Source organism: Megalops cyprinoides, chromosome 1, assembly GCF_013368585.1.
Source record: "Megalops cyprinoides isolate fMegCyp1 chromosome 1, fMegCyp1.pri, whole genome shotgun sequence".
NCBI classification, from domain to species: Eukaryota; Metazoa; Chordata; class Actinopteri; order Elopiformes; family Megalopidae; genus Megalops; species Megalops cyprinoides.
In genome coordinates this window covers 13665052-13684333 of record NC_050583.1, presented here as the reverse complement: position 1 = coordinate 13684333, position 19282 = coordinate 13665052, and the positions used below count along the sequence as shown (strand labels likewise).

Below are 19282 nucleotides of genomic sequence, written 5' to 3'. Positions count from 1 at the left end.
TAAACATGTAATGAATCAGGGGTCACCTACAGGTCTACAGCCTACAGGTGGTCTATTGTGGTCTACAGATGCTCTATACTACTTACTGATTGCACTGGTAGGATCAAGTGAGCAAGAAAATAATGAACAATTATTCATTTAAGGAACAAATTATATTTAGATAATCCTAAGCACTTTTTTCAACATTGCTATAGATGAAGGACAGTTAGAAAATTATAAAAAGAGAAGGATTTGCTATTTTTTATTTATAAATGACCTTGGTTATGACAAAATTATCACTGACACAAAATCTAGCATGTGAGCAGTAACAATTTCAGGCAGGTTAATTTAACGGAAGGTACTAAATTATAGTTTGAATAATATGAAAAAGGCTTAGCTGTAATATTTAACCCATGCCTATCTGCTAGCCTATCCTCTTAGTTACTCAGTGCTCTTATACAGGTACAAGTGTGTATAAATACACTATCAGTTGTGGGGGAAGGATTTATAATGTCACATATGACACTCTGTGTCACTTGCGTTGTAGTACAAAGCACAGCATGTGCTATGATAATCGTAATGCCTTCATGTAATCCTGCGTATCGCTTTCAGGGCTGTTGTGAATGGCATTTGGTGCCATATTTAATTTCAAGCGTGGCATTACAGTTGCTCCAGCCCACATGCAGACAAGTGCTCGCATAACTTTCACTCCAGAAAGCAGATGGCGATTTCTAATAATACAGAGTGAGCATTTACCATACCAAACCTTGACCACTGCAGCTGCTTGTAATTGATCACATTCATGATGAATTTTCTTGAATTATATATGCTTTTATGTATGGCGCCAAGGAATGCTTTTGTATGAAGGACCAAGGAAATCAACACATGGATGCATCCATTCTCCTGCGTGTTCAGTGGTGACCTTCTCATGTCTCCCCTCCCTCTGATACAGGAAAATGCATCGCCCGGCTTGTATTGTGTTTCATGTGTACAACTCAGTTGAAGGCGGTTGTCAATGTAAGCATTGGTAACTGAGGTAACCAAATACTCGTAGACAAATAAAGAGTAGCTTTGAGACGGCGTACTGAAGGCGTTATTTATTTGTTCATTTTGTTCTTTTCTCTCTTCACAGCTTGACCTCATCTTCTTCTGTCAGCATATTTCACAACTCATTACAGGTGGAGAGAGGGTGGGACGGAACCCGGGATGGGAGCGCGAATGTGGAGGGGGGGGTGGGGGGGGGGGGCGTGAGTGGGAGAGAGACAAAAAGTAAAATAAATGGAGGGAGGAGATAGAGGTGTTGGTTACATATCTACATGTTCTTAATATGAAACAAATTGATATTTCAAAATAAACAGATACATATACAGTATATTTGTATAAAAAAAGGAAAATAAATAGTGTTAGTGTCTGCTACTGTAGTGGGTGCCCCCTCTCAGTTCCCCCTCCCTCTAGCAAGGTCCAACCTCTAGTCCAGCGTACTTGAGTGGAGAGAGCTGGGCTTTGGTAGGAGGGAGGGGCGAGGGGGTGCAGCAGGGGGGCATGAGGTGGGCAGCAGTCAGAGACGGGGGAGCAGGGAGGGCGGGGGAGGGGAGAGCACGAGCTGGCCAGGGCCGTGTCTGTTACTCGTGCACCAAGCCTAGGAACTCTGAAAGAGAGCAGGAGAGATGTTATTCCCATAACTGTGCAAGACTGGGAACTACATTTTCTGTTCCCATTTTTTCCTTTCTTCTTTTGTCTAAACCACAGACACCCATGACACATTCAATTATCCTGATCATGAAGTCAGTGTTTTCATTGTAACTGTGCAGAAACAAAACCTAAGGCTCCAGCTGCACTGAGTCTTTCACCCGCTGTCCCCCACCCCCTCAGCCACCGCTACCTGATCGCACAGCCAGGTGTGTTTCACCTCAACGAGGAGGGTGGCCAGAGGGTGCGGCGCACGCACTCACCGTCAATGCCGATTTTTCCGTCTCCATCCTTGTCCCCTGCTGCCAGTAATTCTTTGGTTTCTTTGGCGGACAGTTCCCTGCCGTCTGGGGAGAAACCTTTCAGCACGAATCTGAGAGGAGAAGGAGGAGGGTGGTTTCAGGAGATATTCATATGTGCTATATACCAAAAATAGAGGGCTGTGGTTTTGCTGCGGTGAGGACCTACTGAAATGAGACAGGCATGTTTTGAAGCGCACAAAACAGTTGACTGAGGCCTGAAGTGTGAAGGGGGGGGTGGGGGGTGGGGGGGGTTGGGGGTCTGGTTTACACCGCTAATGATTAAAACCTCATCATGCCTTGGACCACAGGAAAAAAAAGAGAAGAATGTGATGACATCTTCTAAAAATGTGGAAATTCATGTGTGTTTTTTTAGGAATTGATTTTGTTTGACATGAAACTGTGAATGAACAGAAGTTGATCTACTGCTTGCTAGAGTAGTGGGGGTGGTGTGGCACCTCTGTCAGACATTATCCATCTCTGTCACTCTGGCATGATTGGCTCCTTCATGAAGCCTATCTCCAGATGGCTCTTATTCATGATGTGTAAAGTTCTGGCGTACGTGGAGGTTAGTCGTGCTGTGTAAAGTTTTGCCGTATGTGGTAGTTTGTCTTTCTGTGTAAAGTTATGGTGCATATTTGAGTTGATCTTGATGTGTAAAGTTCTGGTGTATATGTAAGTTAGTCTCATGTTACATTTTGGTCCTTATGACATTTACATTTGCTGTGTGACTGTTTAATAAGTATGTCATATGTGTGTGTTCCTCTCACTTGAGCTCATCCTCCTCAATGTAGCCGCTCTTGTCGACATCCAGGACTGCAAAGGCCTTTTTCACGTCGTCAGCTGATTTCCCCTTCAGACCACTAATCTCAAAGAACTTCTTATGGTTGAAAGAGTCTGCAGCTGTATTTAGAGGAAGAGAAAATATGATTAGTGCCAGGGTAAAGAAACAGGGCACAGACAAACGTCCCGACGGGCACCATTGCAATGAAACCCAACAAGAAAGAGCTGTAGGACAAAGCTTGCTGATTGCTACTCTAACATTTGGCATATGGAGATTACTAGATTATGGAGTTGCTCTAATCTGAACCTTTTGAATTTCATTGTAGCTGCATGTTTTCTTGTAACTGCATGTTTAATTACACCGGACACTTAAGCACTGTGCAACAAAATGTATTAACAAAGCATTTACTTGGGAAAGCCAGTGTAATTACACAGGTTTTAAGGTATTTAAGTGAGGTAGGGCACCAAAATATTCAAAACTCCATACATAAAAAGCAAGGGGCCACTATACTTTGTGTATACTACTGTGTCGTAAGTGATGACACAGTTTTAATGATTACTGATTTGTCAGTTTTCTTCAACTAGCTCTCACTTGTCTGGGAGAGGATTTAAAAAGAGGGAAAGATTCCACACACCTTTGAATGTATCAAGGGCCTTCTTGATGTCATCACCACTCAGAATGTCTTTCATCGACATCTTGGCAGCTGGATCGATGAAGCAGAGGGATCGGAGAGAAAAGAAAGAGAGAGAGGGAAGAAGAAGAGGATAGGTTGAGTGTGTGTGCCGGTGGAGAGGGAGAAGGGGCATGAATGGGAGGAGAGGACCATTGCTGCACATACAGCCAGATGACGCTGGGTCTTTATCAAGATGAAAACCAGGAGAGTTTGAAAGAGCAGTGAAGCAAGAGAGTGTTTGCTCATTTCTGCTTGAAGCCCATCTCCTGAGAATATGTCTGTGTGTGTGTGTGTGTGTGTGTGTGTGTGTGTGTGTGTGTGTGTGTGTGCGCGTGCGCGTTTATGTGTGTGTCTAAAATTAAAGGAATCGTGGCTGCCATTCAAGCGCCCTGCTCAGCCATGATCTCTTGGATGGTTGTTTTGTGCTGTGTCTGACATACCACTCAAGACAAGTCATCATTGAGACACAGCCTGTGGGCTCCTTCCTGAGTCCCCCCCACCCCTCCCCCCTCCTTTTTTATTTGCTCTTTGAAAGTCAAGCTATATCCATCTCTTGGCCAGGTTTACCAAAGACTGAAATGACTTCTCTCTTTAGCAGTCACCACTTGACCGTGCCCCTCCCCTCCTCATGAAAAACACTTGGCGAGTGAGAGGACAGGTGTCGCAGAGAGTGTGCAAATGAGAGATTGACAGGTGGATTAGTGGTCCCGGCACAATGGTATTCTGTTAAGATCATTCATCCACCCCTCTGTTTGCCTATTTGCTCTGATGAGGCTTTGTTCCATGTTGTCTCACCAGGTTAATGTGGACGGTGACACAAATCCGGTTCCCACTACAAAATGCTGACAGAGACTGAATCAGTACCTCCTTATGACACAACAGAGGATTTTACAGTTGCTTGTCACCTACGTAATCTTTTAAAAATTTACAGCACTATGCATAAGTAGTATTTATGCTCCTAATAAGTAAACTCCAGTCCTATTTTTATCTAATCATTCACCTATTTTTGTTCTGCACCAAACATTTTATTGTAATTAAATACACCTTTTACCGGCTAGTTATTTAAACACTGGGAGGTGGTAATAGGGTATCAAAGAGGACAATTACAATGAGCAGTGGGTATTCTGAATAATGGCTGGAAAGACTTTACTCAAACATTTAAACATTACCACCTGTCAAAGTGGGTGTGCAGCTAAAGCAACACTGTGAGCATGGTAATTTACATGATATATGTCTCTCAGAGGTTACGCCCTCAAGGTCTCTTGGATTTTAACTTGAGGAGATACTCAGTATCACAGGTGAGAGGATCTGAGTTTGAGATAGAGAAAATAATCATAGAAAAAAAATTTAAGGAGTCAAAAATCTGTTTGGTAGAATGAACATATCCAGTGAATTTTGTGAAACACTCTCAAAACACTGCTTTTCTGAAAGTTCACTACTATGATTTTATTCATTGGATAATAGAGTCGAGCTGAACATGTTTTGAATCATGTAGTATAGCAAACAAATGGCTTTGATTCAATCTTTTCATATGGAAATTTCTACACGGCGGCTAGCTGAACAAATTTAATGATGTGTTTCATATGGTATCGGGTGATAGTGATGACATGTAATATGCAGGGCTATAAATTACTGGAAACTATGCACTGTAACGTGAAACCACCTCAAATATGCCAATTTGCTGCATGGTGCAGCACAGTGTTTAATGTACCACAGTGTTAATTCTTTCTTTTACCTTTGTCGTTTGATTCAAGTTTTTGCAATTGTTTCAGAATTAATGCTGGCATGATATCTTTATATGTCATGTTATATTGCATTTCAGTACCTGTATTTGTGGCCTGAGAATAAATTGCCCGACAGGAAAGAATTTACTTGTAGAGCAACACCACTGTTCATCTAAAGCCAAAGGACACATGCTCAGAAAGAAAAGGTTTTCAATAAAGAAGCATGAATGAAATTGTCATGTTGGATAGGTCTACCTTTATCGTTCTCTTCCGGAACATTCACCACTGACTGCATTAGGCTTAACTGCATAGTTAACTGCAGACTTAACTCTGCCTAACACATGTGGTGGAAAGTGTATATTTCACAGGAAAACATTCATCAATGTCAAGTTAAGACTTATCACTCTTAAATTCAGAGGCATCAGCCACCATCCAAGATAATCTCATGGCTCACATCATACTACTCCACAGTTAGTGGTGAAATAGCCATTAATTTCATGATTTGCTCTGGCCTCAAGTACTCAGTAATTGAGAATTAACAACATTTTTTTGCAATGTTATGAAAATACAGATTGTAATGTTGCATAAAAGTCTGTTGTATTTTTCACTTCTTTGCCATACAGTCCTTGTCAAAAAGGTAGTTGACAACAAAAGATCCTGACATTAAAAATATATGAGGCAGCTAAAAATCATATAGCTTCCAAAAAAGACTCCAATATTTCAAGTTCACTCTAACCTCAAATAAGGTACCATCACCAATGCCCATCCAATTTATTTTGTTTTTCATTGAAATTAATTTCAGATTCATGACCTTATTTCCAGCAGGTAAAACCCTAAAAGATACCCGTCTCCCTGAATCACTGCTATGCTCCACAGGTGTGCTTCACCATTCATCGCTCCCCTATTCAAAACCCCTACTTACAATCCCCTTCATGGCTTCAGTCAACCTGACAACTTCCAGCACTATCTGTTACCTTCCAGTGCACATCACCGCATTATGCCTTCCTATTGTTTTGCCCCCCTCCCTGTCCCATTCTGACAGAGGCACCTGTTTTTTTTCTTTAAATTTTTTTCTTTGATCCCACCTGTCCGTGCCCTTACCTGTGCAGTGGTGAGGGATACGCTGGTGAGGGAGTGCAGGTAGCTGGTGGAGACAGAGGTGAGGGGGAGTGCAGTCACTATTACTCTTTTATAGCCCTCCACTGGACTCTATTTTAGGACAAAAAATGGGAACCCAGTTCACAGCACCAAGATGCTATGTGGCCCAGAAGCCGTATCACTTTCTCGTCTGCACTAACTAATCAAGCGCTACTATTAATAATCACGCCCCTCTCACTCGCTTGTGCTGTCCATCTCTCTTTCCATCTCTCTCTCTTTCCCTCTCTCACACCCCCCCCCACGCGCCTATCCATTCCTTATCTAATTCTCTGTCTCACCCCCCCCCCTTCTCAATCTCCCTTTCATCTTGGCAGGCTCTGTCCTCAGACTCCCCTCTCACTCCCTGTATCCCCCCCCGTCTCTGTATCAACACTGAGCACTTGGCACGGGATGCTTACACGCGTACAGAATGAGATATACTTTCTTTAAAGTTACCGGATCCCCTATGTGTGATGCTGCACTGACTCATACGCTCAGTCATGCACACACATGCACACTAAGGCGCAAACCCTTGCATGCATGCACACACGTTCACAAACATATATTCACACACACTTGCAGGCATGCACACACAAACACGCATTCACACACGTGCGCACACATATGCGCATGCATGTGCGTGCATACACACGCACTTGCGTACACGTACACACAAATACACACACAAATACACACATTCCCAGAATCACATGCACATGCATACACATGAGCATACACACACACAAACACACATAAACACATACGCACACACAAGCACACATGTGCACACACTTGCGCGCGTGCACACACACTCACGTATGCACACACATACCCACACTCACAGACACATACACAAACACACACATTCTCACACCTATGCACACAAACACATATATAGCGCTGAAAGTTCCTTATATATGGGGATTTTCTGTCACCTGCTGTATAGAAGCATTCCCTTTAGGTCAGAGTCAGCTGTTGTGGTCAGTAAAGAAATATTTCTCTGGCTACATTTGCCCTTACTTAAGGGACACCAAACTCACCAAGATGATTTCTCAACACATGTGGCCTAAGTGCCTGCAGGAAAAGAAGATGTAGTTACTCTCTGATTGCCAAAGTCAACCTGGCCTCACCCCCCCCAGACAACACTCTCAAAGAGTGTTATCTATTCATACAGAGCGTCTTCCATCACCAGGTGGAGAGTGATACTGACTGACACAAAAAACCAAGTGCTCTCCCTTCAGAGAAATTCACAATTCAAGAGCTATTTAGAGGACAGCCAACCTTCCAATGGTTCTGAGTTAATATAGAAGCCGTCTGCACACAGTGTCCCATGGTGACGCAAGCTTGTTCATCCCCCCGACATGCACCGCCGGTGGAAACATGTAGCCCGCACCCCATCGGTTGTTCGCACGTCCCCCTTTTCTGTGATCCCGCTAGAAAGAACCGCTCCCCTGGAGCAAGCGAAGTTTCATTGCCATGGAGCCAGAGATACGCATCGAGGGGAGACAAATGTGAATGAAAGCCGCAGGGTGTTGTGAACTTGGAGCGGTTTTCAAAAGAGGAATTCAAACTGGGGGATAAGATTAGACACCCCTGCATTCACGCTCCAAGTTTTCAACCAATAAATGTATTACATAGTTCGAGGTCTTAAAAAAAATAACTGCCATAAAACCAAAGTGGACATTGCATCATAAATAGATGATGTCTCCTTTCTGTTCTGCCATCCCACTGTCCAACCCTTCTGTTCCACTATCTGGAACATCTGCTTCATACTCCCGCTCCACTCAATGGAAGTGGGAGAAATGAATGTAATGCAACCTAAATGAGTGTAATATAATGGAAAGGTTTATATCTATCATTGTGTCTCTTTTTAACTTTGTCTCTTTGCAGTGATTTTTTTTTTTAGCATTTTTTAGATGAAGTATAAAGATATTAATTATCATATTAAAGTCATGGTGATGTTCAGTTTATATTTATATACTTATATAGTTAACTTTAAACTGTCGCCACAGGTGTAAAAAGCGATTAGAGACGAACTGCCAATTAGGGCCCTCTATTTTCAGTATGCCCATTTGGGACTTCCTAACCTGATGGAAGTCAATCCAAAAAGAACGATACATTTGTGACTGAAGTGGATTGTGCATTTTAGGCCTGTAGGTTACTGCCATTATATTACAATACCTATTCTTTCTCTTCATCCATCTAAGCCTCTATCAGGACCTATCAGACGTACTTCCTCCTGGCAACACCCCCATCTCCACCTGCAGTCTCTCTCACTGTCTTTCTCTCCCTCCTATTCCCTTGTTCTCCTCTGTCAGAAGGGGCGAGTGGCCTCCTTTTATGGCCGTCTCTATCTCTCTCTCCTTCTTTACTCCTCTGATTTTCATCCTCATACTAAATTTATCAGCCTTTCCCCCTCACCGACGGCAGTCGAGGCTCGGGGCCAAATTCACTGCTCTGCGTTCCTGGTGTCACTTGCAGAACTCTTGGAGGGTGGGGGGACGAGAGAGGGGAACCAGTGCCAGGGAATGCCTGAACCACAGTCGGAGGGAAAGGGTCCGCCCTAAATCAAAACCTTGACCCACCCACAAACAGCTCACTTCAAGTTCAGTGTTGATGGCAGGTTTTCACGCAGCCCAGATACGTCTGACTTGTTTGGAAGAAAAAATCTGCAAATTGATACTATGGCCGGAATCGAATCTAAACTTAGCCCCAAGACCATAATCACAAATTACCAATCTTATGCTTTCGGGGGGCCAGATGACAGTGTACCAGTCACGAAGGGTAACTCCAAATGTAACTAATGCACTGTTATTCTTGTAATCCTATCTTTCAATTATATGATTTATGTGATTAGCAGGACTCCCGTATCCTGGAAGCAGCTTACATTCAGCATTCAGCTTCATCCCTTTAAGCAGTTGAGTGGGTGCAACACCAACTCTACTGTCACCCCTACATCCCACTATTGCCCTGTATATGTAATATTATAAATGGAGATATCTTTCTCTTCAGAAAAAAATGTATTGGATTTGTTAAATATTCATTATAATTGCCATTTTATGGTATATGACCACTTTTGTATTTTGTTATGTTATCCTTTATCCTGTTATGTTAAACTATTTATCCAAATAGCCTTAATCTGCTTTGAACAGGTAGTGGTGGCACACTGGGCATAGCTGTGGCTATGTTATACATTATTCCTTATTACAATGACAGGTGATTATATTAAAATTGATTCTACTAACTGCAGTGCTAGTGGTTTTACAGAGAGACCTATGACACAGACTTCAATGGATTCCACACACCCATTGAGTATAATGGGCACTTGTAAATGGGTACGTGCGTATTTTGGCTGTGTCAGCATTGCCTGAGCACTGCATTTCTGAGTAAAAGGGTTCATTTAGAGTGGCTCATGCATGTGCACATATTTATGTTAAAAGAATAAAAATGAGGTAAGTAATCTGTTCTCCTTCAGATGGGGGCATACCTCCTACTGGGAAATAAATAAATAAACTTACTGCCACAAAAAAAAAACATATCATGTCATTCTATACATGTACAGGAAGTTACTGTATGCTCTTCCTTGTCATCATGTATGCATTTCAGACATTCCTGCTCGGCAATTAAATCACATACATTCAGCCATAGCACTCAGCAGGGAGGTCATCTTACACATCTGCGGACCGGCACCACGTCTGTGTTTGCATATGGTTTAGACCGGGGTGTTAATGTGCACGCTGTGGTCTGAACCAAGCGTGCCCCTTTCAGATTTAATAAGGGGCTATCTTGTTTGAGCTTGAAACGCTGATCAGCTCCAATGTGTGAACGTGTGTTTCAGAATCATAAATTCACCATAAGAAGACGATCAGAATTACTGTTGTAAGATTTAACTTCAGCGGGAACAGTGTGCATGTAACTGATCAATCTGCAAAAGAAATCAGCAAGGGTGCGTGCCTCACTTTTCTTCAATACATTTTGGTCAAGAAAGCAAAAAAAAAGTGGGGTCTTACTTTCTAAGATATTCTTGTTTAAAACTATGATTAGTCATATGCGGTGTACATTTCAACACTTTCGGATTAATTCAGCTTTGGTGTTTGTGGAAATATTTACAACGCTGGAAAACAGGAGATATAAACTGAAAGAGCAGGCTTTAAGCTCACCAAAGCTGCAATATATGCATGGTTCAGACCATATCTAGAGGCACACCAGGTAAAATACAGTCCTGTTCTCATCACTCTGTCCTTTTCCTCCACACTTTCCTTTCCACTCTGTCTCTGCCCTTTCCTCACCTTCTCCCCTTCCTCACAGTCTGTCTCAAGTTTCTCCTCAGGGTGGAGAAGGGTTATATTTAGGCTTGTCCAGAGGCGTACGGATGCATATAGAAACACACGTTGACCCACAGGGAAACGCGCATGAAAAGAACCGCGGCGAGATGCACAGATCCGTGCCAAGTGCCAGACGCAAGAATCCATTCAATACGTTTCCATTCAGCGCACGTGGCTGATCCTGTCTCTCTCCACCCAGTGGTCACTGCTAGTATTGCAAGACTCCCGTTTCCTCGGAGACAAGTGGGCGTTTGCGATAGGGTTCTTTCCCTGCACTTATTATATTTCTCTATCTCAGCACTTTCTGGTGGAGACACAGTGAGGGAGAAGGTGAGATACAGTAGAGACCAAGGAGAAGGGTAAAAAAAAAGCGAATTGGACCGACAGAAATAGAAATGGAAAGAGACACTCTACTAAATTGACATCTCTCCAATAAAGCATGACACACGGCGAAAGATGGCTGACGGCAGAATGTAAAGGGCTGTCCAAGGGCAAGACAGGGATGCACAGACTGAGGCTGAGCAACAGACACAAGCCAACCTGGACAGTGATTTGATAATCCAGGCAGTATCAGTGATGAGCTGATCAGCTGAAGGCATTATGCCCAGTGACAGGTGCCTTGGAGAAAGACAGAGTGGTAGAAAGATATGGTTTACAGCTGGGACATGTGCGTGCATATGCGCACGAGTGTGTGTATGTGAGAGAGAGAAAGAGAGAGGGGTCCTCTGGGGTATCCTCCATTAATGATCCTAGGATTAGGGTAGAGTTGCACCCATTGTGGATATAGCAAATGTGGTGCAGATGTCGAAAGTCTTTTCACCTTGAAAAAAAGCACAGCAAGTTAGCATTAAATCCAACTTATAACTGTAGTTCTAGGTATCCAGTGTCATCGCAATACACATAAGCATTGGTTGCTTTTGGTTTTCTAGGGCAGATGAGTTTAGGTATGTTACTTTCCCTGGTATCATGATAATGACATTTACACTCTTTATCACATATGCAGCAGTGGTCACATTCAGCAACACAAAAACATGAATGTTAACACCTTAGGTGCGAGCCTGGGTTAGAATGTGCTCATAGGTGTGTCTGCATGAGTCATGTTCAACACAAAGTCACTTCATGTGGTTTTCATATGAACCCCTGTCTTGAGCAGTTCTGTGTTTCTTTGTGGAGCACTGCCTCTGTTGTGCCTTGTTAATAAATGTATTATTAGTATTTTCATATAAAAGGCAAGCTGGCAGATTGGTCAGTTATTTCCAGGTGTGAACTGGGCTTCATCAACAGTAAATATAGCCATTTTTAAAAGATGGTAATTGTCAGTTAATACATATAAATGAGATGTTTGGATATAGGCTACTTTCCTGGATGTATTCTCATGCAAATGAGAACAACAGAAATTAAACGAAAGGTAACATTCACCCCCCCCCCCCCCCCCCTTTGGACTGTTTCAGCTTGATCCAGTAGGCACTTCTCAATGCACTCAATCAGATCACTGCGATGATGTTCTCATGTTGTATCATTCAGGTGGGATTGCCGACTTTGAACAAATGACCATCATCTGGTAGGCCTCGGTGAGATGATGTGGCGCCATCTTGTGGTGGCACGGTCCCACTGTGCTCTGAACAGACCTGTCCTCATTTCAGTATCAATTACAAATTAAAATTATGCATAGAATGAGATGCTGATGCTATCCTTGTCATATATTTAAGGATTATAGTTAAAAATATAGTTGCGAAACTGGCCCGCATTCTGAATTTCAGTACGGTGACGTGAATCAGCAGTTTCACATGAACAGGAAACTTTTCAACAGTACCGTGCATACTGAGATAATTACATCCCCCAAATAATTTTGTGAAACAGACAAATTGTGTTCATCCACACGGGCTGCAGGTGTTGTTTATATGTGTAAAAATGCACTGACTGTGAAACTACGTAGATTGCTTTTGTATTGTGAATTTACATCCTTAACGGTATTTGGCTAAATGCGATGGAAATAAAGTATTATGCACCATTGTACAATTATAGTTTGCGGCTGAAGGAATACACAGATCAAACACAATGTTCGTGACATTGCGGAGGAGGTTGATTGCTTTTTGTTTGCATCGCACTTTTGCTGATAATACGCTCATTTAGTCAACCGTAACTCATTTACCCTTCTAACCCATCATTAGTTTTCAGGACCTCAGTGACAGAAGATAAACTGAGGAAATATTTAAAGATTGCAAATCTGTGGTGAAAGGGCGTGTATGTGTGCGTGCGTACACTTTGGACTGCCACCAAGGTGTGTACTTTGGCCTTCGTTTTTCGCTCTGTGAAGGTGAATGTGATGCGAGGGTAAAATCCCAGTTGCATTTTAAGTACAGACTTAACTAAAATACATGTGGGTTATATTAAAATACTTAACAGATTCAATTATGTTTCCATATTATTGTCATTATCAATATGTGTCCAGTAATGTCTACCCACAATGTACAGTGGCCCAGTGTACTCCATCTCAGCTTCAGTGTGAATATACCGTACATTAGCCTAGACCTTGTGAGACTGTTTTTCCCCACAGGTTACCAATTATTGTTCCTGAGAAGCTTAAAGTACAAAAAGATGAAAATTCAAGAGCTGGCTTTAACCTCAAAAGTTGCTTTACAACGATGACTTTCGCTTCCTGAATTTTGCTAGCTAGGTACGCCTTTGTAACCGCCCCATTCTGGCTCTCTGAATTTAGAGAATCTGATTTCATGCCCACTCCATGCACCGTGCTGTGAACGCTGCTTTTCGGTATTTGTCCTGCTGTTGCTGGCATTCACTATGTCGTTACCCCGACAACTGAGAGACGAGAGGTAAGGCGATCCGAATCTGACCCAGTATTTGTGATGAACTTTCCTAGAACCACGACAGCTTCAATCTCTAGCGTTTGTGTAGTGATGCACGTCCTACTTCGTGATGCATGTCACAATTTGCGAAACTAGTCACTACAGAATCTCATGAACGGTCAAGCTGCCGACGGGTTGCTACGTGGTATATTTACTGAGCAGAGAACATTTAAATTGTAGGTAAGGGCGCTATGCATGTATTGCATGTATGTGCGCTTTCACTTTTTGTTGGAACGACGTCTGCGCTTGTTCTGATGCAAGATTAAATAACTCCTATTGTATTTGCCCGATCAAACATTGCTGCCATTTCCTTTCAATGCCCGCGGCTTTGTTTTCTTGGTCTTAAAGTATGTGCTCCGTTTCTCGGTGTTTATTGAAGGATTCGGAATTCTTGCATCAGTCAGTCAAGGTATGCTGCATTAACCCTTTTAACTCCCTGTCGTTTAGTGACTTCGATCAGCTTCCTGATGACATCCCTATATCAGCCACGGTTGCAGACATCGAGGAGAAGAAAGGGTTCACCAAGTACTATGTGAGCTACACTACATTATGTTTACACAGTGTGTATACATGTCTGTGTGAATGCTTTACAGTTTGAAAAGCTGCAGTGTAATGTATACAATGATTCCATGTAGAAACGATCAGAATAGCTGATGGTTCAGCTCGTCATGATTTTTAAAACCCTATTAAAATAACATAAATGGACATATATGAGATTGCATAAATGATATACTTGTATGACATACACCTCCATGTTAGTGATGGCAGTGTGAAAAACTCATTATTTTCTTGTTCTTTCTCTCACTTTTAGCAATTTGTGATAGAGGTGAAAACTAAGGGGGGCAGTAAGTACCTCATATACCGACGGTACCGCCAGTTCTTTGCCCTTCACCAAAGCCTGGAGCTCAAATTCTCATCTGAGGCTCAGGCAGGCCCATACTCCTGCACCTTACCCACACTGCCTGGTTGGTATCTCTGGGGCAGGAGCTACCAAAGCGTGTGCATGTGTGTGTGTGTGTGTGTGTGTGCACGTGCACATGCTTTCTCGCTTTGTGTATATGTGTGTGTGCGTGTGTATATGTGTATGTGTATGTGTGAGGTTTAAATGTTTGCACTCTTTGGTCAGGAAGAAAGTTACTGTTTGTATTCCACACTTTAAAGGCATTAAAAAATTCAGTTCATAACAAAAATGGCAAAACATATATTCTCAGTTTACAGGTAAGGGTAAGGTGTGGATCATAAGGACTACCTACCCTTGAGAGATATAGTATGATTGAAGAAAAGAGTGAACATGAATTCCACAGGTTTTATTTGTTATTCTGTGCATTAGAACAAGATCTTCTGCTTCATTAAGATGATGTTGAGGATGAAGAGGAACTTGGTGATGAAGAAGAATATGATTTTTTTTTGTAAATTCTAATGAATAATTATATTAAACAAATTCCCCTTTTGAGATCCACTGTGATCGTGTTATGTGAGTACATCCATGAAAATACATATTATTCAGCAAATTCATGTGATGTCATTAACTGAGAGCTTGAAAAAGGAGAGCCAAGAAAAGAACAGCTGAGAGGGAAATGGAGAACTGCAATGGAGGGAAGGAAGAGGAGGTTAGGAAAGATTAATAAACAGCTGTAAGTGTGAGCTTTTTCCTTTGCTTGCTGTTCATTTAATTACTCCTCAGTTAGCCGTAGCCGTAATGGACACTGTTCATTGTGCACTTAATGTGCGTGACATTGCGCAGGGGGTTTGCCCCGGCCTTCATTGATCACGTGATGCTTGACGTGGTCCCGCCTGTGACGGAGTGCCGTCACTATGGTTGAGTATGCACTCTGACTGCCATACCAACGAGCCTGGCTCTTTGGCATCGCGGTCAAAGTTGCATGTTTGGTACCCCGTAGACCCGGGTTCAAGGCCGGGTGGGGTGACTGCTCTCGCCCTTCGCTACACCGCCCAATAAAACTCCTTGAGTCTGAATGAGATTTGATGGGGGAAGGGAAGGTGTGACACAGAGAGGGACAGGCATGGTAACGAAGAATGGCTTGTGCGTGGAATCTCAGGGAGGTGTGAAGGCCAGAGGAGCTTGGTCCTTGTACTCAGCTTGCATTTCTGCTAAGAGGAAGAGGGAGCCAGGGATGCATGCTGGTGATGGCTGAAGGCTTGTTCTGTCCAGTCTAAATGCAGCTGGAATGCTGCCTCCCAGGGAGACTGGAATACCTTCTTTTCAGAGCACTGCCACCTGTCTCATGACTGGGCAGGTGTGCTCACAACATCGCTAAAGCTAAATACAATGAGCCGTTGTTCTCTCCCTCTTTCTCTTTCTGTTTCTGTATTCCACATATTTTAAAATCATGAATGATGTTTTCCATCCCTGGCTTTTTTTTCAGTACTCCTTTGTCCTTGAACCCTTTCATGTGCAAGCCTCTTTTGAAAGTTATGTGAATTTAATTCAGGTTCCAGATGTCTAAAAATACCAAAGATATTTAAGTGTCTAACCTGTCTATTCTCCCTCATCCTATATGTTTCTCTCCCTTCCTCTCACTGTCTTCCTTTCTGTCTCTTTGTCTCAGTCATACTGATGTTCAGGCATGATAAATTCAATAACCACGCAATGCGTGTATGCGTGTAATCTTCACCAAAGGTATGAACCCATCAGTAAATGCTTTTTGATTTTTGGTTTACATGTGAATGTTTGAAATGAGGTCCTTCAAAATTTTCAGAATTGGTCTTGTCCTGCAGACTAAAGCAACTGACTTGGCCATCAAGTCATTAGATAATGCACTAAAGCATTGGTAATAACATAGTAGAACCCCTAGGGTTATCTACAAATCTGTTTATACAGGGTGTCTCAAAATTCATCCATGTTTTTTTAACTGAAGTTCACTATACATTGAAAAATTTGCCATAAGATATCATGTAACTTGTGGCAAATGCTGCTGTACAAGCCTCAGGTGAAAACCAGGTGTCCACATGCGTATGCTGTTTTTCAGGTAAGGTGTATGTGGGCAAAAAGCAGGAGATAGCAGAAAACAGAATTCCAGAACTCAACACTTACATGAAGGTGAGAAAAAAGTGTTGTTACTTTAGTCTCTGTGTCGGCTTTCTGTTACGTTACTCAATCTCGTCTCTTCCCTCTCTTTCCTGTATTCAGTTCTCCTTCTTCACTTGCTTCTCGTTTCTTTCTTGTTTCCTAATTGCATTTCCCTTTCTCTCCTTCTCAACAGTTTGTCTGAAGTTGAATGTCTCTGTGGGCTTGATTGAGTCAGTTTCCAGTCAGTAAATGTCATGGTGGAGGATTTAGGGGGGAAGGGCATTTGTTTGCAGCCTGTCAGTGAACGTGTGTATTTCTGTGAGTAAGTGTAAGGAATGTGAATTGTGTGTGTGTGTGTATGTATGTGTTTGTATGCATGTGTTTGTATCAATGAGGCCACTATGACTAGACCTCTCCCTACCTCGATGACAGTGTATTTTTTCTCCACCCTTCTGTGAGTCAGAAGCTTCTGTGCCTGCCCACTTATGTCCTGCTGGAAGACGTGGTCAGGATGTTCTTCTACCAGAGCGAGTCTGACAGCCTGCAGATCCCACGGGCCCTGCGTCGCCTCCGACCCCCCACACGAAGAGTGTAGGCTGAGATGCTACTCACGTTGTACTACTACGTTACACAGGACTTCTTCCTACTCTCTTACCCTCATTATTAACAGTGCACCCCTAGTGTAAAGATCGTATGTTCTCTACTTCTACACCACTCACTCTGTATTCGTTCTACACTGCGAAATATAAAGTTAGATACTTATGTATGCTGGCTTTATCACCTTATTCTTTCTCTCTGAAGAATGAGCTGGGAGGTTTGATGCTGGCTACTTCCTTTACTGGATGCAAAGGTCTCAGCTAAAGTTCCCCTTTTTTCTTACAGGAAAACAGTCAAAGCCACACCAGACCTGCTGTCATCCCCCAGAGCTGAGGTAATGGTCTGTGCCCCCGCCCACACAATCCACGGTTTCCTCAAGACTGATTCCCCCAGAACCTGGGTTTCACACGGCTTCATGACATACTAGCAGCCTGAATGATACAACTCGATCACTCGATTCCAACTCGATCACTTCAAGTGCACTCAGTGCTGTGTCACAATGCCATGACAGAGGAGGTGCAGAGCTGCTGCCTGGTGACTCAGTATGGAGACCCTACCTAACCAGCAGAGGGTACCAGACTTACGGTCTGCCGTAACCTGATCACCATGCTTAAACAGAGCAGATGGGCGCTGGTCCATTCAGAGTGCATCACTCCGTCATCACTCCACTACTTGGTGTGTTGCTTGCCCTCTTTTTATTTTGTCCTCTGTCTCTCCCTTTTTTTCTCTCTTGCTCATTACTCTTTCTGCCACCCCCCTCCACCTCTTTCCTCTTCCTTCTTCATTACTTTTTTTTCTCTGAAGGCCACTTTTAGCAGCTCTCTTGTTCCTTTATTCCCATGTCGTTTTTTTTTTCTGCAGTCTATCGATTTGTCTGTCTGTCTGTCTGTCTGTCGATTTGTCTGTTGCTCTCAACCAGGTTGCCTGCAGCAGTCTGTTGAAGACCTCTCTTTCCCTGGGACAGTTTTTCTTCTGCTCCTGTTACTGTCTTGCCTACTGCTTTTCAGTACATAAAGAGGAAGAAAAAAACTATCTGTATTCTAGAGACATCTTTACTGGAGGCCTGGAGGGGGGGTGTGGGTAAAGTCACAGTTGTAGGCTGTGTAAAATCCTTGAAAAGAAAATTAATTTTGCCTTTACATTGTCAGAAGGATTTGGGTTTTGGATAACCCTCACTTGTATTCAATATAATACAACGATGTACTTAAAAATGAATTCAAGCACATTTGCTGAGGCCCTGAAACACCCGCCTTGCAGCGTACATGGCATTAATTTGAAAGTTGTCGAAATTACGCAGTGGTATCCCTGCAGTAGGGCATAGAAAATCAATGTGGTTGTGAGACTAAAAGGTGGCAGGTGTGTAATGTTAGATTGCAGTACAGGCTTTAAGTGTAAGTGTAAGAGATTTGAATAAGTGTGCGAGTGTGTGTGTGTGTGTAATGTGAGGGAACTGAGAGTTGAGGTCTGTTGTGTTCACAGTGCCTTGTCAGCAGAAGTGACAGATACACTGCAGTTGGGCAGCTCTTCTTGCAGCAGTATATAAGCCTCCATTGACCTTGCACCATAAAAAGAAATTCAACAGTCAGACTCTCTCTCTCAACACGCCAGCGACTACACAGAGCGGAACCAGGAGCTCGCACCTGCTCACAGTTACCATTCACTGCTTCACTGCACACCATACCGCCTGCGCCACCACACACACACACACACACACACACACACACACACACACACACACACACACACACACACACACACACACACACACACACACACACACACACACACACACAAGGATTGAAATGAATAAGGAATTAGGACATAACAATTTTAAGGATGTTTTAGTCAGACATACTGATTTGAAGATGTGTTTATGTAGCATAGTAAATGCTTTAATTATTTTTCAGCCCAAGGGTGCTGTGTAAAAGAAGAGTATTTACTTTGTGTGGATAGCGTCCAGATGGAGACTTATTTGATTCATTAATACCAAGATGGCTAGGCTAATACTACCTTATTGTCAGCACTAGACTACATTCAGTATTAGATAGACTATACCAAGTTGGTTTGAAACTATCTGAAATGCATTGTCTTTTGAGTTTTCTTAGATATGTACAACTCTGGATCCTTTATAAGAAGGATCAGAGGGGCAGCATTGTGGCACAATAGTAAGGAGCAGG

General features: G+C 42.8%; 2 protein-coding genes across 3 annotated transcripts in view; one reads left to right on the top strand and one right to left on the bottom strand.

Moving 5' to 3' along the window:
* Window positions 1-1061: 1061 nt before the first annotated feature.
* Window positions 1062-19282, bottom strand: part of pvalb7 (parvalbumin 7) — a 25911-nt gene continuing 7690 nt past the window's right edge. The window contains exons 1-5 of one of the 2 annotated variants that reach the window (XM_036529491.1): window positions 6250-6326; window positions 3386-3454; window positions 2738-2870; window positions 1932-2041; window positions 1062-1627 (exon numbers count right to left, since the gene is read on the bottom strand). In XM_036529491.1, the coding sequence (XP_036385384.1) occupies window positions 1602-1627; window positions 1932-2041; window positions 2738-2870; window positions 3386-3446 (330 nt within the window). In that variant the 5' untranslated portion in view covers window positions 3447-3454; window positions 6250-6326 and the 3' untranslated portion in view covers window positions 1062-1601. Of the gene's footprint in view, window positions 1628-1931; window positions 2042-2737; window positions 2871-3385; window positions 3455-6249; window positions 6327-19282 lie in introns of those variants that run through there. The other variant, XM_036529499.1, reaches the window with a different exon arrangement.
* ncf4 (neutrophil cytosolic factor 4) overlaps window positions 13377-19282 on the top strand; it is a 17957-nt gene continuing 12051 nt past the window's right edge. The window contains exons 1-6 of the mRNA XM_036529476.1: window positions 13377-13444; window positions 13925-14009; window positions 14289-14442; window positions 16468-16538; window positions 16972-17099; window positions 17391-17439. Of these exons, the coding sequence (XP_036385369.1) occupies window positions 13413-13444; window positions 13925-14009; window positions 14289-14442; window positions 16468-16538; window positions 16972-17099; window positions 17391-17439 (519 nt within the window). The 5' untranslated portion in view covers window positions 13377-13412. The remainder of the gene's footprint in view (window positions 13445-13924; window positions 14010-14288; window positions 14443-16467; window positions 16539-16971; window positions 17100-17390; window positions 17440-19282) is intronic.